This window comes from Cylas formicarius, unplaced genomic scaffold, assembly GCF_029955315.1.
Source record: "Cylas formicarius isolate icCylForm1 unplaced genomic scaffold, icCylForm1.1 PGA_scaffold_12__32_contigs__length_19106922, whole genome shotgun sequence".
Lineage (NCBI taxonomy): Eukaryota > Metazoa > Arthropoda > Insecta > Coleoptera > Brentidae > Cylas > Cylas formicarius.
The window spans coordinates 11537851-11552765 of NW_026844225.1; the positions used below are offsets into that span (position 1 = coordinate 11537851).

The 14915-nt window shown below is 35.9% G+C and overlaps 1 protein-coding gene across 9 annotated transcripts in view; it reads right to left on the reverse strand.

Annotated features, from left to right (window-relative positions):
* Window positions 1-14915, reverse strand: part of LOC132695886 (muscle calcium channel subunit alpha-1) — an 82845-nt gene that overhangs the window by 19914 nt on the left and 48016 nt on the right. For 6 of the 9 annotated variants that reach the window (XM_060660447.1, XM_060660448.1, XM_060660454.1 and 3 more), the window contains exons 3-17: window positions 12594-12699; window positions 11132-11271; window positions 8171-8277; window positions 5504-5659; window positions 4980-5176; window positions 4412-4922; window positions 4281-4354; window positions 4077-4228; window positions 3811-4018; window positions 3604-3724; window positions 3296-3533; window positions 3172-3242; window positions 2928-3069; window positions 2042-2174; window positions 1815-1981 (exon numbers count right to left, since the gene is read on the reverse strand). In XM_060660447.1, coding sequence (XP_060516430.1) covers window positions 1815-1981; window positions 2042-2174; window positions 2928-3069; window positions 3172-3242; window positions 3296-3533; window positions 3604-3724; window positions 3811-4018; window positions 4077-4228; window positions 4281-4354; window positions 4412-4922; window positions 4980-5176; window positions 5504-5659; window positions 8171-8277; window positions 11132-11271; window positions 12594-12699 — 2523 coding nt within the window. Of the gene's footprint in view, window positions 1-1814; window positions 1982-2041; window positions 2175-2481; window positions 2603-2927; window positions 3070-3171; window positions 3243-3295; window positions 3534-3603; window positions 3725-3810; window positions 4019-4076; window positions 4229-4280; window positions 4355-4411; window positions 4923-4979; window positions 5177-5503; window positions 5660-8170; window positions 8278-11131; window positions 11272-12593; window positions 12700-14915 lie in introns of all 9 variants that reach the window. The other 3 variants (XM_060660451.1, XM_060660449.1, XM_060660446.1) reach the window with 1 other exon arrangement.

Here is a 14915-nt window from a genome sequence, read left to right on the forward strand (position 1 = left end):
TTACTAATTAAAGCAGAACAAAAACACTAAAAATGACAAGGCACACTAAAGCAAAACATACTTTAACTATTCTAAATACTGCTGTATGTGACCACCATTTTCCTGAACACATTTCTCATACACTCTAATTGTATGATGGTGTCTTACACTTAGTAACGTTTCCGGGTTGTCTTTTAACTGACTGATTGCCTCTGAAATCCTTTGTCGAAGTTCCAGCACATTATTACAAGGAGTTCTGTGCACGTGACTTTTTACGTGTCCCCAAAAGAAAAAATCCATTAAAGTTAAGTCGGGGCTACCATGGCCAATCCATTCACCGTTCCCTATCCAGCCCCTGGATATTCCGTGTTAAGAAAATTTTTAACTTGCACAACATTGTGAGGGCATCATCTTGCTGCCATATAATCAGCGCTGATATATTTCGAGGTAAATCTTCTACATATTGTTCAATTTTTTGCTCTGAGAGTTGCAAATAATGATCTATATCGGACCCAAAATATACCCATCTATGACACCACACCGTACATTAATCGATTGGTAATCTTGGGTTTTTATTTCGTGTATTTGTCTAGGATCATTTAAAGACCAATATAGCGTATTTTGTTTATTTCAACCCTTTCTTGAAGTGAACGAAATTTCATCAGTCCATAAAATGTTTTTCAAAAAATTATTAATCTCATGTCTATTTAACAAATCCAAACAAAACTGCATCCTTCTTTGACATTGTTCTGCACTTAGTTTTTGAGTTTTTTTGAGTAAGTTGATCCCCGAGAAATACTGGCCTCTTCATATAGTAACAGAGGAAGCTGGATGTGCTTCATAGTATCCTAATATGTTTGCCTTATTTTCTTCATTTAAAACGTTATGATGGCTAGCAGATCCCTACTCTCTCGATTGAGACCTTGATGACCCTCGTATGATCATTTCTTCGCCTGCTGGTTAGTGTTTTGTAATAAAGTGCGAGAAATGCATGTAATTTTGTGCGAAACTCAGTGAAACCGCGACAGAAACTTATGAAAAAGTGCTTAAAGCGTATGATAGGGATGCCCTGAGTGGTACTCAGGTGATTCGGTGGCATCCTGATTTTAAAAATGGCCGTGAAGACCGGCGACTAACCATTCGAATGTTGGCTGACGAGTTCAAGATTAACCGATTTTTGAATTTTGTCGCATTACTTAATTGTTAGACCTCGTACTTGAAGCATATCACTCCTTTCACGGATGCTAAATTCGCGAAAAACCATTTTAACAACTTGGACAATGATTATTCAGCCATCAACGTTTTTTATTAATACGTCAAACATTTTTTCAGTTGTCAAAAACAAGTGGACTAAAATATAAAGTGTGTTACATCATTGTAATCAGATTAAGATATTCTATTAAACACATATATATAAAAAACACATTAAAAAATATGATATAGGCGTATATGTCAGAGATGTTTTGTTTTATACGTCACTTGCAAAAAATTTGGCTACTAACCCTACATTTTGTTTACCTTCATGTTTCTAAAAACAAAAAAGTTACGGCCAATTAAAATGTTATCAAGATAAATGGAACGCACGGTACATCCGGCCGCAGGCCTTTAAGCCGACTGATCAGTTCGAACTATCAGGCCTGCCGCATCGTACTTAGCCGGCTTTAGCCGTCACCGGAAAGTCGGGAGCCAGCCACGTGCTCTGGAATAAAGTTTTAACCATTTGAATTTCATCGATCGCGCGATTTAGTTAACGGGCTCATTCGAAACATCTAAAGCGGAAGGGCCGGTTGCCGGAATGAGAAAAAGTACGGAATTGAACATCGCGATTAATTTACCTGTTGACAATGGACATGACTGATACGCAGACGACGACCAGGTCCAAAACGTTAAACGCGGACCTGAAGAAGGCACCTTTGTGTAAGATGCAACCGTAAGAAATAGTTTTTAGTAGCAGTTCGACGGAAAAGATGAACGTGAAAATATAATCGAACTTCAACAATATCTAAAATAAAACGTATGGTTTTGAAAAATGCAATCCGCGTCAATATGTTTTTGTACTTGCTTCGGTTTTAGTACTGTTTTTTTCCGGAATCGGGTCTTCGAGTGCTAAAAACGCCGACGACGCCAGAATGCAAACCAAAATTATATTTCCGAAGTACGAATGATTGCACAACCAGTGGCACATTACCCTGAACCTTGAAAGGAAAACCGTCGTTACGTTTTTGACTGAGCGAACGGGCTTGGTGATACCACAATTCCGTATAATATACTTTATGACAGCTACACATTCTTTTCCAAAATCCAAACGAAAAACCAAAAATAAGATGTCTCACTGGCGATTCAATCGAAACACACTATAGGGCTAAAATTCAAAGTAAAAAAAACAACTACTCGAGCTGGGTGGGAGAAGGGGGGCACCATAAAATAACAAAAGAAACCAGTGCAGAACCACATTACAGTGTCGGTACGGGTTGCAAGCAAACACTGTCTACCACATTTCACCTGTTCGTAGGAGAAAATACGAAGAAGGAAGTTGCTGGTGGTATTGGAAGTTTCTGCGAGGTTTGTTTTATTTCGGACATGCGCCGTGGTCGCGCCCCAACCCCGTTATCGACAACTCCATCTGTAATATTACACAACCGCACTCGTTACAATGTGTATGGGTTTAACATAGCTGCAGAAGTACTCGGTTACGATTCCAGCCCGTGATTCGTTCGGAAATAAATTTAGAAAAACTAAAGCTGCTACCGCTGCTGACGAAGTTCTCCGCTTCTCCGCTACTGCCCCGCCGCTTCCACCTAGAATCGCACAAACATCTAATGCGCCTATAAAAGGTTCTAAACGAATCATTTCTGGGGCATTTGGAATCACTGATTAACGCGATTCGATCAAAATAAGTTCACGAAAAATTCCGATTCTGCAGCTATGCCCCGTTCGCAGAGGCGTACCTGTTTTTATAAGAAAAAATAAAGAAAGCACTGCCTTTCGGTATCGGTCGGACTTTCTTTACGATCGTGACTTCTGAGAGTCGACGAGGTCTAGCTGACTCTTTCGGAACGACCACCATGTCGTCGTCTATGTCATACTCCTCTGAAAATGATCTTCGTCGTTTTGTGATTCTCAACAAATATATTTCGCCTTGCGCCTATATATTCATAAAGAGCAAATAAAACGGTATCGTTTGAGTCTTACCCTCGTTTTGCTCTTGTTCGGCTTCGATTGCGATTTTTGTGTGGGATTCGGCTTCCTCGTCGTGTCCAGATCTAGAATTCAATCAAGCGTAATGGTAAAAATTACATCAAAGCCCTTTATCGACCTTTCCGAATATTGACCGTCATCGATTTCTTCCTCTTCGATGCTGTGTTCTTCTTCCTCCTCGACCTCTTCTTCTTCTTCTTCTTCCTGATTCGGAGACGGACTCTTCGACGTGTTTTCCTCTTGTTGTTGCTGCTGCTGCTGTTGCTGCTCCTCTTCTTCCTTCTCTATCGCTGTTAACGATTCCGCGTCGGCTAAGTTATCAACGGCGATGGCCAAGAACACATTCAGCAGAATATCTAACGGCAGAGTTAAAGGCAACCTAGACCGATATAGAATAATTTAATTTAATTCAATCGAAAAGGATACAGTTGCCACATATAAAGAGAATTATGTAATATATACAGGCTAAAGCACCAAAACCCTTGACTCCGCCATAAGCCTCTATTCCATTATACATAACAACGTTCCAATCTTCGCCGGTTAATATCTGAAAGAACAATTTGATTTAATCGGGGACTGTCATTTTAACCTATTTTGATCTATTTGGCCAAAATATACATATATTATAATTACCTGAAAAACAGTTAGTAAACTCTGCCAAAAGCTATCGAAATTGTATCTGCTCTTTTCCTCGAACTTCTTATTAAATCGTCCGCCAAAAACCTGCATTCCCAATAAGGCAAAGATAACAATGAACAAAAATAGTAGAAGTAACAAAGATGCTATCGATTGGATAGAGTTTAACAACGACGCTACCAAATTGGATAGCGACCTCCAATATCTGGAAAAAAATAGAATCCGGCGAAATTCGATTCGAGATCACGATGAGTGCGACTCACTTTGTAACTTTAAATACTCTCAATAATCTAACGCAACGTAACACGGATATACCTAAAGGAGTCATAACGTTGGTATGAGTTAAAACCATTTCAGTTATGCTGCCGATAACAACGAAACAATCGAAACGATTAAATAAAGATACGAAATAACCCTAAAACGGAATAACTTCAGTAAACGCTAAGGACCGGAAAATTAGGACTTACTTGGAAACCTAAGCTGTACATTTTTAACAACATCTCTAGGGTGAATAGGGCGATAAAAAACATGTTCGTATATTCTGAAAGCAAACGCATCGTCAATTTTCCATTTTTTCAATGGGAACTGAATCTCGTACCTTGAAAATCATCTAACCAGTGCGGTTGGTCGTAATGTTCCGTCGCTAATACGCCGGTGTTCAAAAATACTAAAACAATAATAAGCCAATAGAAGGTTTGCGATTTCACCGCTTTTCTGCAAGCCCTCCTCATCCTCCTATTAACTCGGTCAAAATCTTTCTTCTTTTTACTAAACCACGAATCTTGCTGAAACTCTTCCTCCCCTAACTGATCCGTGGAGGCCATTTCGTTGGTCATCGTGTTCCGTACTTCTTGGTTTTGTTGGTCTTCCCCTTCTGGTTCGATATCCTCCGCTTGCGTTATCCAATCTAAATAGCCCCTCAGATCTTCTTCGAGCTGCTGCTTTTCCCGGAGCTTATGAAAATCGCCTCTGGCTTTCGCCTTTTCTCTTTCTTTGGAAAACTCTCCGCTTAAAACACCAAGAATCAAGTTCATTACGAAAAATGCCCCTAATATAACCATCGACACGAAATATGACCATTGCCATTCTCTACCTAGTGCGTCTTGTATCTAAAAAGTAACGTCAGTTGTAATGAAATTATTTACCCCCGTAATTGGTGTAAATACATTATAAAGCACGTCGGTCCAGCCTTCTAAAGTAATACACTGAAACACGGTCAACATCGCTAAACCAAAATTATCAAAATTTGTAATGCCGGCGCTGGGACCTTCGTATTCAAACCCGCAATCATATTTCGGCCCTATCTGGCGGCAATTAAATCCGTCGCCACAAGGGTGTGGATCTTCCATTGCTTCCATCACACCTTAAAACACATTTTTAAATGCAGACCACCAACTTTAGGATGTACGTTTTTCTAGGAAAAACCGGAACAAAATTTAGGGGAAGTGACTAAAGCAATGTGTGAAAATAGATCGTAATTCCTTTTTAAATGTCAATCGTATGAATTAAATTGATGAATCGCAGATCAAAATAATTTAGTGTCAGCACGGTGAAAATCCAATAAAAATTATCTCACTTTAAAATTTCCCATTTTTCCAAAAGTATTGGTTGGTTTCCTGGTTTAAGTGTTTATGTTACGTAAGATTAATTTGTAATAAAACTTTAACAAGGAAATTAAAAAAAAACTTACCGTCACTATTATTGGTATAACAAGTCTTGTGCATTTGTCCTGAGAATAACTCTAATCCGATAATCGCATAAATAATAATAACAAACAATACTAAAAGGGCAATATGTAATAAAGGCACCATGGCGCGAAGAATAGAATTTAATACAACTTGCAAGCCTGAAAACAAACGAAAACACATTAATTCCGACGACACCTGAAATTAAATGGGCAATAATACCAAAAGGCTCATCCAAATTTGAGATTTTAGTTTTCATTAATTTTGGATACAAATCGAACCAGTTACCTCTTAATTCTTAAAATGTAAAACGCTGTTGTTAAGTGCGTAAACTAACCATATTGCTTGTAGATCAGATAATTCAAACACTAGATTCAACTAGCTACACCAATCGTTGTGGGGTATAATCAGAGAGAGAAACCTACATAAAGTTCTATCACAAAAGATCATTTGGGAAGCAGCGATAGCGATAGACAGGTAGAAATGAAAACGATAAAATTTAAGCAGTGATCAACTTTAAAAGTGACGTTAGTTCCGGTCAAATCGAAGGCGACAGATGAATAATATTTTCAAATGAAAGTTAATTCTTATCAGGCACTACTTCGTTCCAAATTTTGAGAAGATTAGTATTCAGCAGTGAACTTTGTGGTAACAATATATCCCATATCAAAGTGAAAAATAGTTATCCGAACCTACATTTACTTCGAAGGAGTTAAGATCTTCATCGAGACTTTATGATGAACATGAACGTGAAATCCTCAAATAAGCTTGGTGGCAGTTAAACGCCTACTAGTCTACGTTGCTTAAGTTCACTCGATCAATTACTAAATTGATCAATATACTAAGAACAGGAAGGAACTGGTACTATAAATAATGCCTTAGAGATTGTATACTACATCGTATTGAAGGAAAACCCTGAGTTGGTTTGAAACTCTACTAGAGCGTTATAAATTGGCGGTCAATGGTATTTGTATCTAGCTCACGTTTTGATGGATGTTTAGTGAACAGTTTGGGAAACAGTGATGATAAACTCAAAAAAGATCGGTCTTAATGTCGACAGAATTGGAATCGCAGTAGTTTAAGGCCAAAAAATATTTATAATCGGCTAAAATGTGTTGATTAAACTGGGACACATGAAAAGTCAAAGAAGAAAGGAACATGTCATTGTTTTGCCCTTCAAGTTTCTTTATTTCAATTCATTTTTTTACAAAACTTCTGGATTTCTCCTGCGTCGGTTTTTGCTGAGTCCAACTTGCGTTTCGTCAATCAAACTATTAGCTTCTTCAGAGATATCAAATTCTCACCTTAATCGAAAAATGCTTGTCTGGAACATATTCTTTTTATAATGGTCAAGCTGTTGAACAAATTTTGGAAACAGCTATGGGTTCTCCACCATCACCAGTCATTGCAAATATATTTATGGATGCCAAAATTATGGAAACGCTTCAACGATTTAGACTCTGTACACCGTAACATAGGTTTTACCATTGAAATAGAAACTAATAACAACCTCCCATTCTTAGATATTCTTATCAATAGAAAATCCGACCTAACATTGGGTCATTTTGTTTACAGAAAACCTACGCACACAGACCGATACCTTCCGGTCCAGAAATCATCGCTTATCAACTCTCAGACCGAATCACTGAACCCAGAATTAAAACACCTTACTTCTACTCTTCTCTCTAATAATTTCCACATTAGAGATATTAAGCGTTCCATCAAAAAATACACTTCACCACAACCTTCCAATAAGGCCGAAAGCACTGGTCACTGTGGTCCTTCCTTGCATTCAAAACATCACTGACCACATATCAAAAGTTCTAAAGAAGTATAACGTCAACACCAGATTTACCACTTGTCCAAAAATTTCTCAATATCTTCGGTCCTTCAAAGACAAAATTCCATTTGAGATGCCAGGAGTTTACGGCATTGGATGCATATGCGGTAAGGAATACATTGGAGAGACCGGACGAAAAATATCAAGTAGGCTCAAAGAACACGACAGAGCCTTACGACTAAGACAAATAAACTCATCAGCTGTTGCCGAACACACTCATGAAACCGGGCATACAATTTTATTTGATAAAACTAAAATTCTTGCATGTAATCAATTCTTCTAAAAACGAAAAATCCGAGAGTCTATAGAAAGCTATAAACAACCTAACAATCTTAACCGTGACTCAGGTCTTTATCTGTCACCAATATGGGAATCAGTCATCCAAGACGGTGTTTATGCCCCTAATTTAACTCCTCCTCAAACAATATATAATCAGGTACAGAGTAAAATGCGAGCCAGTTTCAATCAAGCCCTGAAGAAGCCAACAGGATGATTGGCGAAACGTCAGCAAGGTCGACTCAGCATAAACCCACCCAGGAGGAATCCAGAAGTTTCGTAAAAAGTATTACAGTAGCCTGTGGAAGTTTCTTTGAAAAAAAATGTAATTATTTGATCGATTGAAGAAATAATTTGAAGATGGCCGAAAGATAGCGTCAACATATACATTTACATAAACGAGCAAATTACAAACCGTAATCACCAAAACAAACTACATTAGTAACGTTAATACAAATACAATTTAAATTACAGCCCTATCCGTCTGGCACGTGGTTAAGTAAATTACCATCGCTCGGACATCTGAACCTTTATAAATTGGCTTGGTAAAACTTACTCGGAACTCCAGAAACCAGTCTCAAAGGACGCAAGACTCTGAACGCCCGCAGAGCTTTTACGTCAAAACTATCCCTTGTTAGAAACGATAGAGCCGTACTTATCATGCTGCAACAAATAGTATTGTTTTACAATTCGCTCAAAAAAACAAATATTTTCTTTGGAATGCGTCGGCAATGGCTATAACTTTAAGCGCAAATCGGGACGTTTAATGTCCGGCGAAACCGTTCAATAAAACGGCAATAAAAAATGTGTAATAAAAACATTTCGTATTGTGTAACGCAAGTTTTGCGCGACTCTGCTTTTGCCAGGCAAATTCGTTTCGGGAGAAAAAAATCTGTCATTACCAGAATTCCAGGACAAATTCATTTCGGTATCGTTTACGTGGACGACATTGATATTAATTTCGAAAACATGTTTCCCTTTAACGTTTATCATCGAAACCTTTTTGCCATTTGGTAGTTTAATATGTTCTCCCTCCGAATGATATCTACATTTTGTGCAATATGCTACTAGAAACTAATATAATACTATAATAATACCTAACTGCCAGAAATGCGATACCGATTTGAAAATACACCATGTCGTAAAAACTGAATAATAGATAATTAACGAGAAAAAAACATTAAAGGAAAACTTAAAAGGAAACCATGTTGGTTAATATGTTTTAGTTTTGTTTTTTTTTTACAATAATTACTTAATAATAACAAAGCTTCTCTGGACGTAGTATCATACAACTACTTTAGTTTAGCATTGCTTGGTTAGCGCAACTAAATAAAGAGCAAATTGTCTGATTTTCCAGCACAATTTATCAATAACTTTATTTCGAAAAAAAAAACACATTTTTAAAAAATTGAATACATAAATTACCCTAAACTTTGGAAAATTGTTGAAAATTCACTGACATTTTCAGAGTTGTCCAATTTCCAGTAATTCCGTATTTTTCAAAATTTCCGCTAAAAGTATTTTAAATTCATCCAATATGAAAATAGAATGAATCAAAAACCCAGTAATTGTCCTCTTGAGGCATTTTTCTTTTAAACATATTTTAATTAAGTAGTATCCCTTTCGGTACCTTTATAAATGAACTCCTTTTCTATATACACTGCAATATGATAACGAACCAATGTACTAAATGTTATCAATCTAATAAATTATCAGAGCAGAGGTTTAAGACACTTGCAAGTAATTCCTTGTTTTAAGCTGCTTTCGCGTTCAGTGCCACTTAAAATAGTTTGTAACTGGATTGTTTGCTAAATATCTGTTTGGAACTCTCGAGAGCTTTACCAAATTGTAAATGCGGATTTAATTAAAGTAAAATTAAGTCCTCTTTATGAAATAAGCGGCAAGAATTGTTTCCGTTGTATTGTTTGCCTCATTTCAACTGTAAATGTAAATTAATAATGGGACAACAGAGTAGGGCACACATTTGTCCGTATGGGTGACACAGTGCCACGGACATTTCAACGATACCAAACTGCTTCCAAAACAAAGAAAAAACTATTTGCAGCGAAATTTATTGCACTGATTTAATTAATAAATGCGAATATGAATAAGTACGAACGGGTGCTACTGTGAATAAAAAATAACTGCCGAAATAAAATTACATGGAATTTTACTTTACTCGGTGAAATTAGAATGTTAATTTTTAAATGCTTTCCATTTACATTTTTAATTGCTTTTATGTTTTTACGGAAAAACCTAGACGGTTTCCGAACAATTTTGAGGGCAACGTTTAAAGAAATTTTAGTTGTACTAACTGGCAATCGAAGATGCTGGACTGCCGGACAGAATATTTTAGATAGAGCATTTTAAATTTGGCATAAATTATCAATTCGTAAGAATTGCCAAATTTCCCAAATTGAAAATATGCCATGTAAAAAATCCCTGTTCAATTGCATTTTTCTTTACTTTTGTTTAAACATGGCGTAGGTGAACTGAAAAAAAATGGAGGGTGAACCAGAATTTGAATCACTCGAAATAACCAAAAAAGAGTTTAGGACCCATGAAACAAAGATGAGATATTACTGCCCATCCCAACACCATATTGCAGATATATTTTTGCTTTATTCCTCTATATTAGCTAGATCGGGACTATTTTTTGGGTTTATTTTCGTAGTTTTATTTTAGCAGTTATTAGCTTATATACTTAAGCTATCGATCCTCCAGAAGCATTCAGCAACATCCGGACCCATAAAACACAACATCCTATTGCAGATACCTTTTTACTATATTCCTCTGTATTAGCTAAATCGGAAATATTTAATTTCCTTCTGATTATTTTCGTAGTCCTATTTCAGCAATTATTAGGTTATATAGTTACGGTATCGATCCTCCAGGAGCGTCCAGCAATGCCCAGCTTATTCGTACAAAAATATGTAGATTACTTCTTGAAAGTTATATAAAAATTCCAAAATAACAACGTTTTGATTTGGCTTACCGGGAAAAACATTTTATTCAGACGATTGTCTCTATTTGCTTTACATGTGACGCTCTGCTAGATGGTCCTCATAATAATCATCCCGGAATAAATTGGCCTTTATATTCAAAACGTCAAACCAAAACAAACAAGGGAAAATGAATACGGGCTTCGTATTTTGTCTCTTTGGCAGCTGCCTTGGTTACCAGTTTAACAACGCAAAAAGCTATTCCCAATAAATGTATATTTTCCTTTGACTACTCTGCGGGAGATAAGACTTATTCTTTGGAACACGCATTGGTTGGAAATTCCGTTAACGTCAAGTGAAAACTCGCTTCACGCAAAGCGCAAATTACAGGCCTATCTATTCGATCAGTTTCGTCCGTTTCATTTAAAAACAATACAACACCGCTCTTGTCCACCACCATTGTGTAATTTTCATCTGTGGTATGTCACAAGCGACAAAAATCGATACCAAACGACTATTTAAATAGATGAGAGCAAACGACGACGTGTTTTTCTATTTTGTACAACAATACTCACCCTATAACTACGATGGTAAAGTCGAGTAAATTCCATCCATTGCGCAAATACGCCCCTGGATGCATCAAAAATCCGTACGCGATTATTTTCATGACACATTCAGCGGTGAATATCACTAAAAATATATATTCGATCTTCTCCTGGAAAATTGAAAAAAATACCACGTCAGTTTTCGTGTTATTTACAAGTTATAAAAGTGTCGTATCATTTTGCGTCCCATTAATAACGATCGGGTAAACGTAGGTGTGCTGCGACATTTGAAAAATCGCCCAATTCATATTTCGAACCTTCGAAACTGATTACTGCCTGACATTAGAGTTAATGGCATATTGTTTTGGATATCAGCTGCCTAAAACATTCGACACCTTTTGTCGTTAAAAATGACCTTTTCGCGAATTTTCCTCTAAAATTGCAAATTCCTATAATAATCCCATTTATATTTCATGTGCTTATATTTTAAGCGACCTAAAACTTCGCAAGCAAAATATTAGTCAGCGAATTCCAATAAAGACTAGATTTGGAATATTCGAATCCCCATACCGTGCAAACGTTGTGCATTAATCAGCCCCGGTACAATATATTGCTCTATCGCTATTTCGAAATGAGTCAGGCGTAGCATCAATTTAAAGACGGCAAATGAAATATTATGCTCAAAAATACACTTTTCTGCTTCCTTGCTTTTTTTATTATATTCCGGTCTCATTCTAGTCACATAATCTGAAGCTTTTAAATAGCCAATAAAAGTTACACAAAACCAGTTTAAAGTTTAAGAGGTCTTATATTCCAATTAAGATTTAACCTTCTCTATACTTAGAACTTTATGAACTTTCACAGTTGGTTAGGTCTGATTAAATTCGAATGCTACAAAAGTAGTGAAAAAAAAAATGCTGCATAGAGTCTACGGAATTACTTTTGGTCTTCCACACAGAGATAAAAATGTAACAATTAATTAAAAATCAAAGATCAGTTTTCGAGAAACAAATTTATTTTACGACGTGACTTCATTTTTAGAAACAAAAATCAGCTTTTTCGTTGTTTCAGTTATCAGCGTCAATGTCACCTTCGCACATATATTCAGTTTCTAATTAAAGAGAAAATTTAAATCGCTTAAAATATAAACAAGTTTTCCTCGTACAACAGGAAAAAGTTTTATACAAACACGCCAATGGTAAAGAAATAACCTTCATTCGTATAATGTTGTCAAAAACCACGCCATTATTATTATTTATATTTCCCAGTATCGAATTTTCAGAAAGGAAACATTGAATAGTACGTCAACACTTCGTAACAAGCGTATATTTAGACCAAAAGAATTCTAATCAATTAATTCGTAAACGAAAATATAAATTATGGTAAAGTAAACCTGCATCAAGTAGAAATATTGTTGAGCGAACAAACGATTAAAACTATCCCTAGAAATCAATAAGACAACGCAGAAAACACCTAGATTATATTTACTTACCAAATACGCGTTTGTCGTGTTAGAATCGCCATTAGGAAAGGGTGTATAAACAGCCAATGCCACACAGTTTGCAAAAATTGTCATTAGAATTAACCATTCGAATGGTCTGAGTACACAGTTAAGGAAAACGATCACAAATTTTATTGAAATATGCATAAAGGTTATGTAAATACATCATTATTTTGACAATTGTTAAATTAAACTAAAATATATATAAATGCTTAGTTAAAGTTACAGCAAAACTCCACAACCTATTATACAAAATTCGTCATTTTTATCTGCTTAAAAACGGAAGGAGAAAATTAAAATATTACGGAAGTCATTTTAATAGCAACACTGTCTATAAGGGCCCAATCGTTTTCAAAGCGCACTGACCTATTCCTATTCTACTTATGACATTATTATTCGATATTTTAATTTTATAATTCCTCGATTAACTTATTTAAAGGCAAGTACCGATATTCCATTTTCCAACTTCCATTACACAATGGGGGTGGGTGTGGGGTGGCTTTTATATTTTATGGAAAGCGATCCCGATTTCGCATCCAGGAGGTTTATGAGACCCCGAGAGAATGAGATTGCTTAGCAGTGTGCAGAAAAATTACATCGGATAGTTTCAGCCATTTCTCTAGGCTCCCATTTTTTTACAAATTGCAAAATTCGCAGTTTTTTAGACTTAGTAATGTTTTTTTGCCCTTAAAAATTCCCTACAGCGTTTTATTTTTATTTTCAAATCATCACCAATTTTTTTCTCTGATAGGTGGCATAAACTTATTTAAACTATTAAAAATGTCTGCATAAGAAACACTTTTTTATTAACTAATACAGCATTAAAATAGTTCGGTAAACTTTTTAACGCACTCGTTTATTAAAAACTCGCTCCGCTCGTGTCAAATAAACTCGTGAGTCAATGCCGTTTACCGCACTTGTTGCATACTATACTTTTTCTACGACCGTTAGTTTTTGGGTACATTTTCGCAAAACAACACGAATAATCCACTGACATGACCGTCAGAATTGACAAACGTCGAAAATCAAAGCGTGGGAAATATCTCCGAAAACATCCGTGCGGTAAAATCCCGGAAATGTCCGAAGTGGCTCGGATTCATGGGAAACCAAACTGACGTGGTAAAGTGACGCTTCCCGCACGTTAGATCGGTGGGTAATTAGGTATTTTACAGACGGGAGTAGAAAAAACTTTTTATCGATCATGATTAGTTTTACCTACAGAAAAAGTACCATTTCATGTTTTTGAAAATTGCGTGAAAATATTATCATTGGGGTTTCGTGTGCTCGTGTCTTCGTGTGAAATCGATACTCAAAAAATCTCGATCAGAATCGAAATTTATCTAGAAACTAGTTTTGGTAAGAAGGGGAATTTACACTTGTACTTGTTTAATCTGGTAAAGGTGCTCAGAGACGCAGTACGATTGAAAAACCTGAACCAAAGCAAGAAGAGAAAATGTGCTGCTTGACTGTTGCCCCAATTTACTGTAGTAACCATGGTAATATCTGACTCGTTACAGCAAGCATCTGATTTATAGGAAATACAAACACCAAATAACAATTTTAACGATGCAAACGGAAAACGACTTCCACACGATTTTAAATCTTTGAAAATTTTTAAAATCCAAAAAAAAAACTAAATAGGTACTGAATAATATGTTCCATTTTTTTTTCCTAGCGAAGGATTTTGATCGGGTAAGGACCATAGCGATTCGTTTCGTAAATCAGAATCGATAATTTTGTCTCTTGTTACTGTAAAATCATTAAAAATAATTCGTTAGTATCTCCCGCAACTGGGGGCGACAAGTTAAGGCGTGAATTAATTTTGCTAAATTAACCCGAAACAAAAAATGTAACGAACGCCAGATAGACGGGATTATTAACGTATGAATGAACGAATCTGCGGAGGATTTAAATTTGGATAAATATTTCCAATATTTCAAACGAGCTAAAAGCGATAATTTAACTTATGAAGCCCGAAAAGTAATTCAAAATGAAGCATATATAAATTATTAATAAAGTTATTCTGATGGTTGATTAATAATAGATAAGAGTCAAAAATGCCATTAAAATAACTTTAAGCAAATCAAAATGAATAAATATAACCGCAGTATTAGTCTTACCGTCAAATAATAATAATAATCACAGTCTTTATTAAGACTGCATGAGCGGAGTCTGGCTTTAAAAACTAAGATTTAATGCGTTTCTTAAATTTCTACCTATTGGTCCGTTATAAATTTTGGGACATGATCCACATTTTAACTTGCAGACTCCGGATTGTTGAATTTTCCGTGATTTTGTTTTATTGTTTTCTTA